A 13,458-nucleotide genomic window follows, 5' to 3' on the forward strand; every position below is an offset into this window, starting at 1 on the left:
TGGGAGCCTGCTGGCACATGTCCCACGTGCGTCCCCACCTTGTCCCAGCCTCTCCAGTGCCTGCCAGTCAGAGTGAACCACTCCTGAGAGCAAACCCCGACTCCCCTCCCCACATCCAGACCTGACAGGAGGGAAGCAGGGTGACCCCATGGCAAAGGGGTCCCCAGCCAAGCCACCCTGCTCACAGGCTCCCAGGGAGCATCCCCACAGCGATGACACCTGTCCCCAGACTGCCCAGCAAGGCAGTGTGCTGAGGAGACACAGCCCGGGGTGGCTCCAACAGCCTGGGGCAGCGAGCGGATCTTTTCCAACGCACACAGATTTTTTTCTAAGATGATTACATTTAACTCCAAGCCTAAGCAGCTTTTCCTAAGGGGCAGCTTAAGATACAGGGGAAGAAAAAAAAACACTGAGAAAGTCAAATCTGTCCCTTTCTCAGGGCTGAGCTTTCAGGGCTGGTTGCAAGAAGCCATCTATGCCACTTCACAGGGCAAATTTAATGAGTTTGCTTCATTAATATGCAGTGAATTAAGCACAGATCTGAGCTCATCATCTTGGGGATTGGAAGCAACCACCTAAGCCTGGACCGTATCCTGGAAAGGCTCCCGGGGCGATGGTGCACTGTGGGCTGTGAGCACCCAACACCGGAGAGCGATGCTACACCTCCCCTTTCTCAAAGTCCACTCCACTCATGGCACAGAATAATCTCCTCTCAGTGCTGAAACAAAATGAGTTTGAAGCCATTTTTCACCCAAAACACAGCTGAATGTGCCCGCAGTAAAGGGCAAAAGTCAGTGGGGGTGGGTGCTGCTTCAGCCCTGAGTGTCACCATGCAGGGCAAGGGGCCACCTCAGAGCAGCCAAGGACACCCAGGCTCCAGGGAAACCAGGCTGGACACCTCCTGTGTGAGGAATGATGGTGCACAGCCCCAGTCCTCACAGAAGAGCTGGCGTTACAAAAATACAGGCTTAAAAAAAAGGAGGTGAAAATTCCCACGCTAATCACAACCGGAGGCAGAAACAGAGCCTCTAATTTTGGAAGGGAAAAAAAAAACCAAACCGCTCGACAACAACAAAAGAGCTTTCATGGGATTTGAAACAGTATCTCGGAGCTCACAGGAGCAGCGAGGGGCAGAAATGGAGCTCAGGAGGAAAGAACCAGCTCACAGAGAAACCTGGGCTGCAGAAATGCAGAAATCCATCAGCACCATCCCTGCCCAGGCCGCTGCCCACCCTGGGCATCCTCTTCATCCCAGGCTGAGGAGGAAGGAGGAGAGCATTTACTGGCACAACCCTGGCTGGCAGGAGGGATAGCAGAGGGGCTCACATCTCTCCTCTCTTCCCCCAGCAGCACCCAGTAGCCAGGGGTTGAAATTAAAGATAAATAAATTAATAAATTGGCTCTTTGTTAGTACGAGAAGTCAATTCCTCTTTAATTAAAAGCTGGTTTTGCTCGCCTTTGCTGGGTCCAGCCTGTAAGCACAGGGGGTCCCGGGGTGCTGAATGATGCTGCAGTAGCATCCCAGAGGGGTGAAGCAGCTGGGGGTGGGGTTCACTGCACCCAGTCCCCCCCAAATGAGCCCAGGCCCTGGGTGGGCTGTGGGGATGGGCTCATCCTGATGGGCTTGGGTGGCCCCAGCTCATCTATGGATGAGTTTTGCAGCAAAGAACACCAAAAGGAAAGGAAAGAGCAAAGCTTTTGGGCGATTTAATGTAACATGATAGGATGGAAATCATCACTGAAACCCAAGCTCTGGATCCAACCCCATTTTGCAAAAAAAAAAACCAAACCCAAAAATGGTTTTTCACCCAAAACTGGGGTTACGTGCAGCTTCCAGGAGTGAAATAAACACTAAAAAAACAGGCAGCATCACTCTTTGCCCACTAAAAGTCCTGATTTTGAGCAGGTTTCAGCACCGGCACCTCCTTCCCCAGGAAACTCCTCACCATTCAAGACCTGGGGCCCAGCCCAGGAGCTCACAGGCCATGGCCAAGCAGGAAAATCATGTTTTCCTGCCAGAGTATCGCTGCTGTGGGAGGCAGGGCCTGCCTCCGCCCCGGCCCCTTGCAGCCCCACAGCCCCAGAGCCAGTGGGGTGGGAGCGGGATGGTGGGGCTGGGAGGTTTGATGGCTTTAATTACCAAATATTTTGGTAATATTCTGCCTTGAAAATAGGCATCTGGGTGTCTCTTGAGCCAGGCTCCATGCTGGCTCCTGCAAATGCTGCCTTATGATATTTCCTTATGGGTAGTGGGCACAGGGATGCCCTGTGTACCCAGATCCCTCCCACTCCCCACCTTTGCTTGGGGAGAGGATGAGATGCTCGAAGATGCTCAACCACTCCCAGGCAATTCCTCCTCTTGACCCCAAAATCATCCCTTTTGGCCCAAAACCCGAAACCTTCTCCCATTTCCCCCCCCAGCATCACTCACCGTTGTTGCAGTGCCGCACACAGTCCTGGAAAACCGCTCGCCACTTCTCCTGCTCCTTGCCCGTCATCACGCAGAAGTAATAGTGTCGGGCATAGGGGTGCCAGAGGATGAGGGGGAAATCCGTGGGACACTTCAGGATGGGGGAGTGCCCCGATTTGGGCGTCACGCCTGTAGAGGAGGGGAGGAGGCTTTGAGGAGGGGATGGGGCAGGACAGGGATGGGGATGCTGCAGGGTTGGGGGTGTCCATTCAGGGCTGTGAGATCCCTCAGCTCCTGCCCAGCTCCTGCCCAGCGCCTTTGCTGTGGGTTCTACCAAAAACACAGGGCAAAAAAAAAGTGCAAGGAGCCTCATTCTTCCAAAAAGGAAATCGGAAATAAAAATTGAAAAAAAATAAAATAATAATCATTATTTGCCTAGTGTTTCTGGAGAAAAGGGAGGTGGCAGCTCTCATGGAGCTGCAGACACATTTTCCTTCCTTCCCTGGTGGCTGCGGCAGGACCCAAGCAGCAGACACCTCCCACTGCACCCTACATCCCATGGGGAGGATGGGACTGTTCTTCCCTACAGCCCCATACCCTAAAACCACTCCTTCCAGAAGGTCCCCAGGGATGCTACATCCCAAAAACTACCTCTTCTAGAAGGTGCCCAGGGATGCTCAGCAACATGGGGGTGCAGGGGACCCCAAGCATCCTTCCTTACCCCACAGCCCCCAGGACCACTCACCAGGCAGGCTGTTGTTCACCAGCTCCAGGTACTGGTCCACGGAGGTGAGGACCTTGTAGCCAGCGCTGTTGATCAGCACACGGGGCTGCAGGTCCCGCTCATAGGCCTGAGCAGAAAAAGATGATCAAGGATGATGGGGAGCACGGCCGTGCCACCACAGCAATGGAGTGTCCCCCTCTGAAGTCCAAGGGAGATGGGCAAAAGGGTGGTGGCCCTCACCAGTTTGTTCTCGTAGAGGACCAAGCCGTAGTTATGTGGGACCACGCAAAAGCGGTTCCTCCACTTCTTGTTCTCCTCAATGTACTGGAAGAGGTTGCCTGAGTAGATGACATGGTCTTCCAGTGGGACCTGTGGGGAGGAGACATCTAGTCTGTAGCACAGGAAGGGGGCAGCTGGGTACCCCTCCATCCCACAGCCACAGCCTGGTATGGGGAACTCAACGAGATCCATTTGCAGTGGTTTGGGTGGGGTTTTCTAAGCTAGGGTGATGCTGAGGGTCTCCATGTTCACCACTGGATTATCTCCTATAGCACTGCAAATGTTGGTGCCTGAAGGGGTGCATCTGGGTGACAACCTGGGTGTTTCCACATGCATAGCCCTCAAAAACCTCAGAGGGGCTGCTCACACAGCAGCAAAGTCACATACGGTGGTGGTCACACCTCTGTCTTTGGCATCTCCTTCCTACGAGATGCACCAAGCTCAGCAGAGCAAACCAAGCCCTCTTGGCCAAGCTCAGGCTGGAGCAGAGCCTTCCAGCAGCTCTTCCCATCCTCAGCCACTGTGATTTGCCTGGCTTGGGGCACGCGTGAGCACGCATGGTCTTGCTCGGTAGTGGCCATCAACCAGAAGGTCCTGCCATGGTGTAGGTCAGAGGCAAACTGCAGATGGAAGGAACCTTAGTGTGGTCTCCAGATGGGACGTGGAAGAGAAAAAGCAAGAAGCCACCCCATAGAGCTCAGCATCAGATGATGCTTAAATGCCCCAGACTTCATGGAGGACCAGCAACAGGCTGAGGATATCCTGCATCCCTGAGTCCCTCTGAGGCTGAGCAGCCCCTTGTGGGCTCTCCAGCGCCTTTTGGCCCTCACATCGGTCACGTTTACACTATCCCAAACACAGGCTGGCTGGGCGAGCCAAGAATTCATCCCAAGAATTTTTATGATCCCAGGAACACAAACAAGAGCCAAGAACTCTCATGAGGGTGGGAGCGTGCGGCAGCCGCCTCTCCCGCCATGGCCACCCACCATCCACCATGGTGGCCATCAGGAAGGGACCAGCCAGGGCTTGGGACCCACCATGCACCAGGCACGGGGAACTTTCCCTCTCCTCTCCCTGTTCTGTCCATCTCCTGGTTCACAGGCACACCACTGCCTTCCCCAAGCTCCCCCACCATCCCCTCCTTGTACACCCTTCTTGCTCCAGGGAGGCACCAAGGCGGCACCACCCAACCCTGGGAAATATTTGGGACAGGCAGGTATGTGCCAAATTGCTAGGCTGGGCAGGGAGGGGGCGGACAGTGCACGGGTGGAGGGGCCTATGCTGCCTGCATCCCCACTGCAGGGACAGGGAGTGATGGGGAGAGACCTGGGGCTGGTTACACCAGCATGGGGCACAGCCAGGGGAGGCAGGAGTAGGGGAGAGGATGCTCAGAACTGGTTTTCAGGGACACGTGAGGATGTCAGATCAAGGCCATGACGTGCGCTGTCCCCATCACTGGCTGGGGACACGGGCTGCTGGAGGGACCAAAGGCAGAAACATTTATTCCTTGTTCTCATCGCTGCTGCTTCTTGCTGGCATTTCAGGTTACGGAGCTGCAATTCGCTCCCCAGCCTGGCTGTCCCCCTCCACCCAGGAGGACCACCAGTCCCTAGCATCGCCTCTGAGCATCACATCCCCACAGAGATGGCAAAAAAGACAGACAAAAATTAAATAAAATTAGAAAAAAAGAAACGTCAGATCCCAACTAGACCTGCCTGAGGACAAGGAGGATGCTACCCTGCATCTTCTTGACTTTTTGGGCATATCTGGGGAGCACAAAGCCCAGCTGGAGGAGATGTTCTCCCCAGTTCCTTGTAGAGTCACCCCACAGGTCCCCATGGTGTCTGGAGCCCCAGTACATCCCAGTACATCCCAGCAGCAGTGCTGGGACCCCAGCAGAGGATGGGCAGCACACAGGACATGGCGCAAGAGGAATGTCCTATTTATACACCCGTGTTTTACAAGACTTGCACAGCGTCCCTGACCTCCCCGCCTCGCCGCCGGTCCTCAGACATTCCTGGGCTGTTTGCTGGAGCTTTTTAATGAAGCAACCAACCTTGGGAGGGAGGTACCCCCCCGGCGAGGCTGAAGGCATCAGCCAAATTGCAAGGAATCCAAGGGACGCCTTGCTGAGGATGCCAGCCATCCAGCTCCTGCCCAGGAACCTTCATTTTGCTCAACACACCCAGCACCCAGGCGCCTTTTGGAGGAGATGGGGCACATCCAGGTGCCCGGGCAAGTTGTCACCTTCATGGGTTGGCCACAAGGAAGCCCAAGGCTTGAGTCTGATCTCGTGCAATTTCTAGATTTCTTAAAAAACCACCACTTTAAACTCCAGACAAAAGCAGAAGCCCATCCCCATGTGTAATCACACCTCCTCCTGCTTTCAAGGAGCACCTATAGCCAGGAAGAAGCCCCAGACAGTGTCTGCTGGCAAGAAGCCCCAGCTGATGTGTATCTGCTTTGGAGGCAGGAGGGGAGGAGAGGATCGGTCCCGGCTGCTGGAGCTGCATGGGCATCCCCTGATGCCATGGAGGTGGGTTGCACTGGTTGCACAGGGGCTACATCCCACCCCGGCAGGGCTGAGCAAGGAAGAGGAGCATGCCCGGGCCTTGGGAAGGACATTGGTCTGTGCTCACTGGGCAGGGGATGAAGCTCCAGACTCAGGGTCTGAACATAATGACGTGTCCTGTGGAGCTGAGCTCTTACCTTGCGGTGGAGCAGCTGGGCCTGGGGCCCTCCGATACCTTCGATCTCATAGCGGACGCTGTTGAAGAGCGCTACGCCGTACTGCTCCTTGTAGCACCGGCAGAACTCCCCCAGCACCTTCCCCGTCTTCTCTACAAGGGGAGAGCAGAGCTGCATTAGGCACAGGCTGGTTTTGGGGGGGAGTCTCCTTGCTGCTCTGACACCTTCCCCCTCCCCTTCCCACCCACCCAACACCTCCTGTTGCTCTCTCACCCGCTTTGGTGTGGGGCCATGGCCGAGCTCACTGTCCTCTGCCCTCCCCATCCAGTCCTGGGACTAATTTGGGGTCAGCATCATCTTTTTTTGGCCTTTCACATTAATGCCATGAATTCCTCTCCCCGGCAGGAAATTCCTGACATTAAGGCAATTCCGGCAATGCTGACGGCTTCCTGTGCCTTGTGCGGCTCCACAGCTCTGCTCTGACTGCCACATTGGAGGGCAAACCCAAGCATCACACACAGCCCCCCAGCCCCACTGTACCCCCATCAGGGCCATCCTATGGAGGGGCTGCGCAGCTCCAGGCTCTTCAGCTGGCGATGCTCAGGGTCATGCATGCAGTGGGGAGGTTCAAGGGGAAAGGACAGCACAGCCCCTCCAGTGCTCCCCTTGTCACTCCCTGTGAGAGGCAGGGACCCCCACCAGGACCCTCACCTCCTGACTGGGGTGAGCACAAGGTGCTGGGAGAGCCTGAGCTGCTGGGTGCCCCTCAGCACCCCTCACCGGATAAGAACCCCTAACCCACAGCACCTTGACCCACAGCACCCTGCCCCATGCAGCAAACCATGCCCACCCCAGCTCCAGACACCCCATGTGTCTCCTACACCAAACCCTCCATCTCAAAGCATCACAGGTCCAGGGAGACAACTTCCCCAGAGCTGCTTTTGGCACCCGGGTACCCTACTTTGATTTTTGCTCTCAACTTTGCCCCAGAGCCTGTGAAAAGGAAAGAATTTGAGCAGACTCCAACTATTTGCGAGGGCTCAGGCTCTGCCAGAGCGCCGGCAATGGGCGCGGGGAGGAGCGATGCTGGCTGCGCATCCCCAGTGCAGGAGCCAGCACGATGCTGGGGGCACGAACCCAGACAAAACAGACCCTCGCGTCAGCCAAAATTTGAAGAATCAGCCGCCCCGGAGCTGCACTCGCAGCCAAGCCAGGGTGAAGGAGCAGCTTGTTGCAGGGTGCTGCAAATCCCTGTGGGATGAGCAGCTCCGGAGGAAAATGCCATCCAAGGATGGCAGCTGGGTGCAGATAAACCCATCCCCGAGGAGATGCTGGCACCACCAGCACTGTGATGGGAGCACACGCTGTGGGCCAGCGTCTCGCCGTGTCGGCGCTGAAAATCTCTTTAAATTCAAGCAATCCTTTTTCGCGGCAAAGAACAAGACGCCTGCTCGTCCCGGCACAGAAATTCCTCACCCCCGATTTTGGCATTTTCTCCTGGAAAAGAAAGAGCTCGCAGTCCCGCCGTGTGCTTGCGTTCGCGCCGCACCTCTGTTGCAACTCTTGCCTACACAAGTGTATGATTTTGGCCGGGGCTCTGGGCAGTGATGTTGACAGCTGAGATTTAAAAGGACGTTTTGAGGTTTCATTTCCTTTCAGTCCATGGGAAAAAAAAGAGGCCCCGGTCCCCCAGCGAGACGGCTTAGTCACTCATTCTTCTCTGATTAACGACGGGGCCAATTAGGAGGTTTTAAGTAAATGGAAAAAGCAAAAGTCAGTTACTTGCAGACACTAAAACAAAAGATTTGCAGATAAAGATCCAAGTTGAATAAATCTCCCCTGTCCAGCAAGTCCCTATGGGGTGCAGAGGGGATGCCAGGGGTCACTGATGCCCGTGCCTCCCCTAATCACCATGCTCAGCCCTGAGGAGGTGCGAGGAGGCAGGCAGGGACCCACAAGGGGGGTCGGGAGGGGATGGCCAGTGGTGTGGTGAGGTGACACAAGGTGACACCAGATTCGGCAAGACCTGGGCTGATAGCAGTGGTACAGCAAAGCTTGTAGCGCAGAGGATGGGACGCGCATGCTGATGATGCCAGGGGGTGCCTTGACCCCTCGCACCCGTAGCACCCTGCGTGGGACTCACGTGTCCCACATAGGAACTGGCCAAGCCACCCACTGGCTCCTTTACTGAGCTCAACAAAACCTCCCAGCAGCGCTGGGGGCTATGGAGAGCATCTCCCCTCCCATCTGCACAACCAAGGCCACCCGCAAGTGGCCATCCCGCTATGAGCTGCTATGGCTGTGCATCCAGCCAAGAGCTGGAAGGGTCTGGGGATGGTTGGTGATCCAAGGAGCTGTGTCCCCAGCCTCTTGCCTGGATTCCCCCGCCGGCCATGGTGGGGGTAAGGGAGAGATGGGGCTCACTGGCTCCCACTCAGGCACCGCCCTGTCCCGGGTGTGGGCTCAGGCACCCACAGCAAAGCTCTTCAGCAAGTTGGGTGCATCTGCAGGGACCTCCCAGGGTGGTGCTGAGTGTCCCCAGTCACCTACAGACAGTGCTTTCCCACTGCTCCGGGTTGCCACCACCCCGGTCCCCATCACACTGAGCCATGCAGCTGGGACTGCTGAGCCAATGCAGGCTCCAGCGCATCCCTCTGGTTCCTGGCAAGGGCACGGGGAAGCCACCAGCTTTGTGGGCCACCAGCTTGGTGGTGGCAGCGAGGTGCCAACAGCACCCACCAATGCAGCCAGCTCAGCAGGAGCCCCAGCATCTCAGATAACAGACTGCCTCTGCTCCCTGGCCTCCGGGTTCCCCCCCACCCCTCCCTTCCCATGACTAAGCCACACGTGGCGGCTGCAGGAGGAGATAAAGGGGCTCTGCAGCAGCCAGCTTTGCATGGAGGGGGCACAGAAAGGGCTCTGGGCATCCCAGCATCCTAGCAAACCCCCCAGCCCAGGCTGAGTGAGAAGTTAGGAGCAGGGAGCAGGGTTCAGCTATGCCACGTCAGCTCTGCACCCCCAGTCCTGCCCACTCCCCAGGCACCCACATGCCCTCCCCATCACCCACCCAGCCAGGGCATGGCAGTGCAAGCAGCTCCTGTGGGGACACCCTGGTATGAGGACTACAGAGGCAGCACAGTTTGCCCTTGTCCTGGACGACGCCCGAGGCTCATCTGGGTGAAACTGGCCCCTGCCCACCCGTGCAACCAGCCGTGACACCGCAGCCGTCACCGAGCCCCATGCAGTGCCAGCGCAGGATGGTGACAGGCAGCAATGCAGGTTGCAGCCCCAAAGGCACACGCAACCCTCGCCCATCGAGAGGTCACGGCCCGGGCAGGGCAGCCCTGGTCCAGCGTTGGTCCCTTTAAACCAGGGCAGGAGGTGCATCTCATCCCTAGAAGGACTCCAAAAGTTGCCGCAAGCTGCCCAAGCTGGCCCAGCAGCTTCCTGCCCTTGGAAGCATCTCCAGCACCCACAGCATCCCCACACAAGCACGGACCAAGGCAGAAGCCAGCTCTTATCCTGACATCCCATATGACCATTGCAGCCCCAGCTCCGGCACTTCTTAGAGCAAAGCTGAGGGGAGAAAATGAGCTGCAAGCTCCAGGTCCAGCCCTGAGACCTTATCGCCCAGAGACCAGCATGGACAGCTTGGCCATATCCTTCCCTCCAGCTGCCTGTATTTGCTGCCCGAAGTCCATTTCACCAACCAGGGCTCCAGAAACACCATCCTGGTAGCCCCAGGCTTGCAGCAAGCCCTGCCAGCACAAGTGCGTGGCCGAAGCTCGTTTTCCTCATTACCCTGGAAATCATGTGAAAATGAGAGTGATGCTTTAAATAGCCCAGATCGTGGCCAGCACAGTCAGCAGGTCTGGCAGTGGGGAGGTCAGATCCTGCACAGGTCTTGTTGCACGGTTTGCCTGGCTCCCACCCAACAGCAATGTCCTTCTTGCCGTCCTCTCAACACGTCCATGACCTACGGAGGTACCTGCAGGATCAGGGCTGTTCAGATGAGCATTCCCCCCGTGTCCCTTCAAAGATACCTGATCAGCTGAGGTTTGGGATGTCCTTTCCACTTTCCTCATGTGGCAGGACCTTGGGTGGGCAGGAATGGGTTAAAGCTCAAGGAGAAAAGATAGGGAGGGGGGAGTGCACTGCTCTTTTGCACCCAAAACAGCCTTTACACCCCACCATCCTGGCAGTAGCCAGGCCAAGGTCGGGGACACAGAGCTGGTTCCTGCTCCCTGGCTGGCCCTGGGCTAGCATGGCTGGCCCTCAAAGCATGGCCACCTGCTTGTGGTCCCCTAAAGGCACAGAGAGTGGGTACCTGGGGCAGCATCGCTGCAATCATGCACGGCCTGGGGGGAGCATCCTGGCTGCACCCAGGGGATAGGGCTCTCCAAAATGTACCCCATGAGGTGGTCCAGGGACAGTAGGCACTGGGTGCTTTGGGTTAAGCTGTTCATGCCCAAAGCAGCACATGTATCGACGCACACCCGTGCACAAACACGCATGTACATGCACAAACACATATGGGCACACACATGCCCACACGCATACCCATGCACACACCTGCACACAAACACACATATCCATGCACACCCACACCCCCACACGCGCACACTCATGCACACACACACAGGTGCCCCCCTCGGGAGGCCACCATCTGACAAATCCGAGCAGGAACACTCATCTGCATCCTCCCTTCAGCCCACATCCCGTTTTGCAAGCCCAAAGCCCCGCGTCCCTTGTGCCAGACACACCCTCCAGAGACTATGTCATCCCTCTGCAGCTCCTTCAATGTATTCAGAGGGGGTTGAGGGTGCTTTTGAAATCCCAACCTTCCCCTGGAGCCCCCCTGGGAGCCCCCCTGGGTCTGTGCAGCTGAGATGAGTGGGAGTAGCAGCAGCAGCTGGGAGTGGGGTGCCCAAACCCTTGCGGGATGCCGCAGGGATGCCTCACCGGAGGCAGAGAATTTTCCCCCTGGTCCAGAAAAAAAATAAAGGACAAAAAAGCTCATTGAAGCAGAGCTCCTGGGCTGGCTGAGCCGTGGCCTCCGCACTCGTGACGAAACCTTTCCTGGCTCATTTCCCCCAGCCCCCACGGGACAGCCTGACTCAGCGGGGCTGCAGGAAAGCCCCAGCCCCTCCTGCCTCCATGCAGGCGCCCACAGTGTCCCCTTGCTGTCCCCTTGCCGCCACCAGCTCAGCAAGGGGATGATAGCACAGGGCTGTGTTTGCCGAGCAATAGAGGAACAGACATGCAACGTCCCTTTGCTGGGTGTCCCCACCCCAGTGAAGGTCCCTTTGTGCCACCATGGTGATAGCCCATGCCATGGTGGTGATGGCCCATAGGACATTCCGCTGGCAGGAGACCCGAGAGCAGCGTGTGCTGGCCTGGCCAGGCTTACCAAGGCTGCTGGGGAAGGAGTTAATCACTAATTCAGCCAGTAAATGATTAGCGAGCGGGGGCGAGTTGCTGGGGGGAACACAGGCTCGTAGCAGCCCCAGAACTGACAGGGACATTCACAGTGCCACCAGCCCAGCCAGCTCACACCTTGGGGCAGCAAGGATGGAGGGAAGTTGATTTTACACCCAGGTAAAGGGATGGGGTGGCCAGCACACTGGGGATGGGGTGCTGGGCCAGACCTCAAACCAGCAGCACCCTACGAGCCCTCAGCACCACCAGCAGCTATGGAGCTGGGAGTGACCCATGGGCATGGGCTGTCCCCACTGCAGTGCCACTGTCCCTGCCCGCCAGCTTGCCCCAGTGCAGCGCTGGGCCCAGCTCAGCGCAGGCTCAGCCCTAGGAGATTTTTGGAAAGGCAGCAGGACAGGACACACGATGGCTCTGGGCAAGCCAAGCACCAGCAATGCAGCAACAGCCAGCAGAATGGACAGTCCCAGAGGTGCCACTGTCACTGGGGCACCAGGAAGAGAAAAGAGCTGCTGCATCTCCCTGCAGGGAGCTGGGTGAGCATCCTGCAGCAACCATGGGTGCACCCCAAGGGTTAAGTCCAGCCGGCAGCTTAGGGTTTTGGGAATTTGAATCTGAGTTCATTTCCACCCAGAAACACAGACTCCTTCACCGGGGCCTGACTCAGCCCCACTGAGCATCCCTGGAGTAAGCCCTGGGAGGGGGTGTCCAGTGCAGACTCCCAGGATAATGCTGGGGCTGGGGGGTCAAGAACCAGCTTCCCACCCAGGGGGATATGGTGGCAGAAAAGGGGCTGAAGAAGGGTTTGTTTCTGATAACAGCAAAATCTGGACACTGACTCAGTAGTGCTTCTTATTTTCGCTTCTTATATGGACCAGGCGAGACTGAAACAGGGAAAAACAAATTGGGTGTGGGGAGACACCGAGGGCAATTTCCCCCCTTACCTTCCTGCACCCAAATGTGCCCCTCACACAAAACCAGCCTCCAGTGAGATTTAGACTGAGCTTATCTGGAACAAACTGAGAACAGAGGCTCCCAGCGCCTGTCCCAGCTCAGCACCGACGCCTGCACCCAGGGCACAGCTCAGCACCGGGGGACACGGCAGGATGGGGATCGCTGCCTGGCTCCAGATCTACTCCAAAACCTATTGGGAATATTTTCAGCTACAAATCAGCTCGGAGGCACGTTTCGGGTGGAAAGGGGACGAGGCGAGCGGCTGGCTGCCCTCTGAGTCATGCCGTTATGGGTAAGGGTGGGCAGGACGGAGGCTGAGCGGCAGGAAGGGATGAGGCAGCGGAGCCTCAGAGGAGAAACCAGATGGGCCCAGGCCTGAACCGGTTCATCCTCTCTTGCCCTGCCTTTGCCATGCACAGCTCTGCCCACGGATGAGTCAGAAGTGCCCGTAGTGGTAGTGCCAGCTCAGCACTGGGGCACCCGTCGGGGACACGGCTCAGCAAGATGCACCCTTTCCCAGCACCCAGCACCCTGTGGCATGCCCCATCCCCACTGCTGGCAGCACCCCGTGTCTCCAGGGGTGTCCGTGGAGATGCTCCAGGGGGTCCGTCCCCACCACGGCAGCACCCAGCCCTCTCCCAGCGCTGCGCCCAGCCCAGTTGCACAACACTGCTCCCCTCCCAGCTCACAACAAACAAAAAAACTTCCCCGGATCCAAAGCCAACCACCAAATCCACGGGGGCCAAAAAACCAAGCAACACATTCAGCAGCGACTCCTCAACCTGGGAACAGCCGAAAAACCCCGACGGCGCTCTCGGCCGTGCTTCGGACACCCTGCACCTGCTGCTCCCCAGTCCCAGCCACGACACCAGACTCAGCCCCCTGCACCAGCCCCGCTTCCGTGGCTCAGGGCCACATCCAGCCCAGCACAAGAGGGCTTGGCGTCCGGCTACGTGCCGGCGGGGGG

General features: G+C 57.4%; 1 protein-coding gene across 1 annotated transcript in view; it reads right to left on the reverse strand.

Moving 5' to 3' along the window:
- Nucleotides 1-13,458, reverse strand: part of LOC104536124 (niban-like protein 1) — a 27,169-nt gene that overhangs the window by 6,304 nt on the left and 7,407 nt on the right. Inside the window, 4 exon segments of the mRNA XM_010178656.1 lie at nucleotides 2,432-2,599; nucleotides 3,156-3,261; nucleotides 3,375-3,503; nucleotides 6,123-6,253. Coding sequence (XP_010176958.1) covers nucleotides 2,432-2,599; nucleotides 3,156-3,261; nucleotides 3,375-3,503; nucleotides 6,123-6,253 — 534 coding nt within the window.

This window comes from Mesitornis unicolor, unplaced genomic scaffold, assembly GCF_000695765.1.
Source record: "Mesitornis unicolor isolate BGI_N332 unplaced genomic scaffold, ASM69576v1 scaffold17662, whole genome shotgun sequence".
Lineage (NCBI taxonomy): Eukaryota > Metazoa > Chordata > Aves > Mesitornithiformes > Mesitornithidae > Mesitornis > Mesitornis unicolor.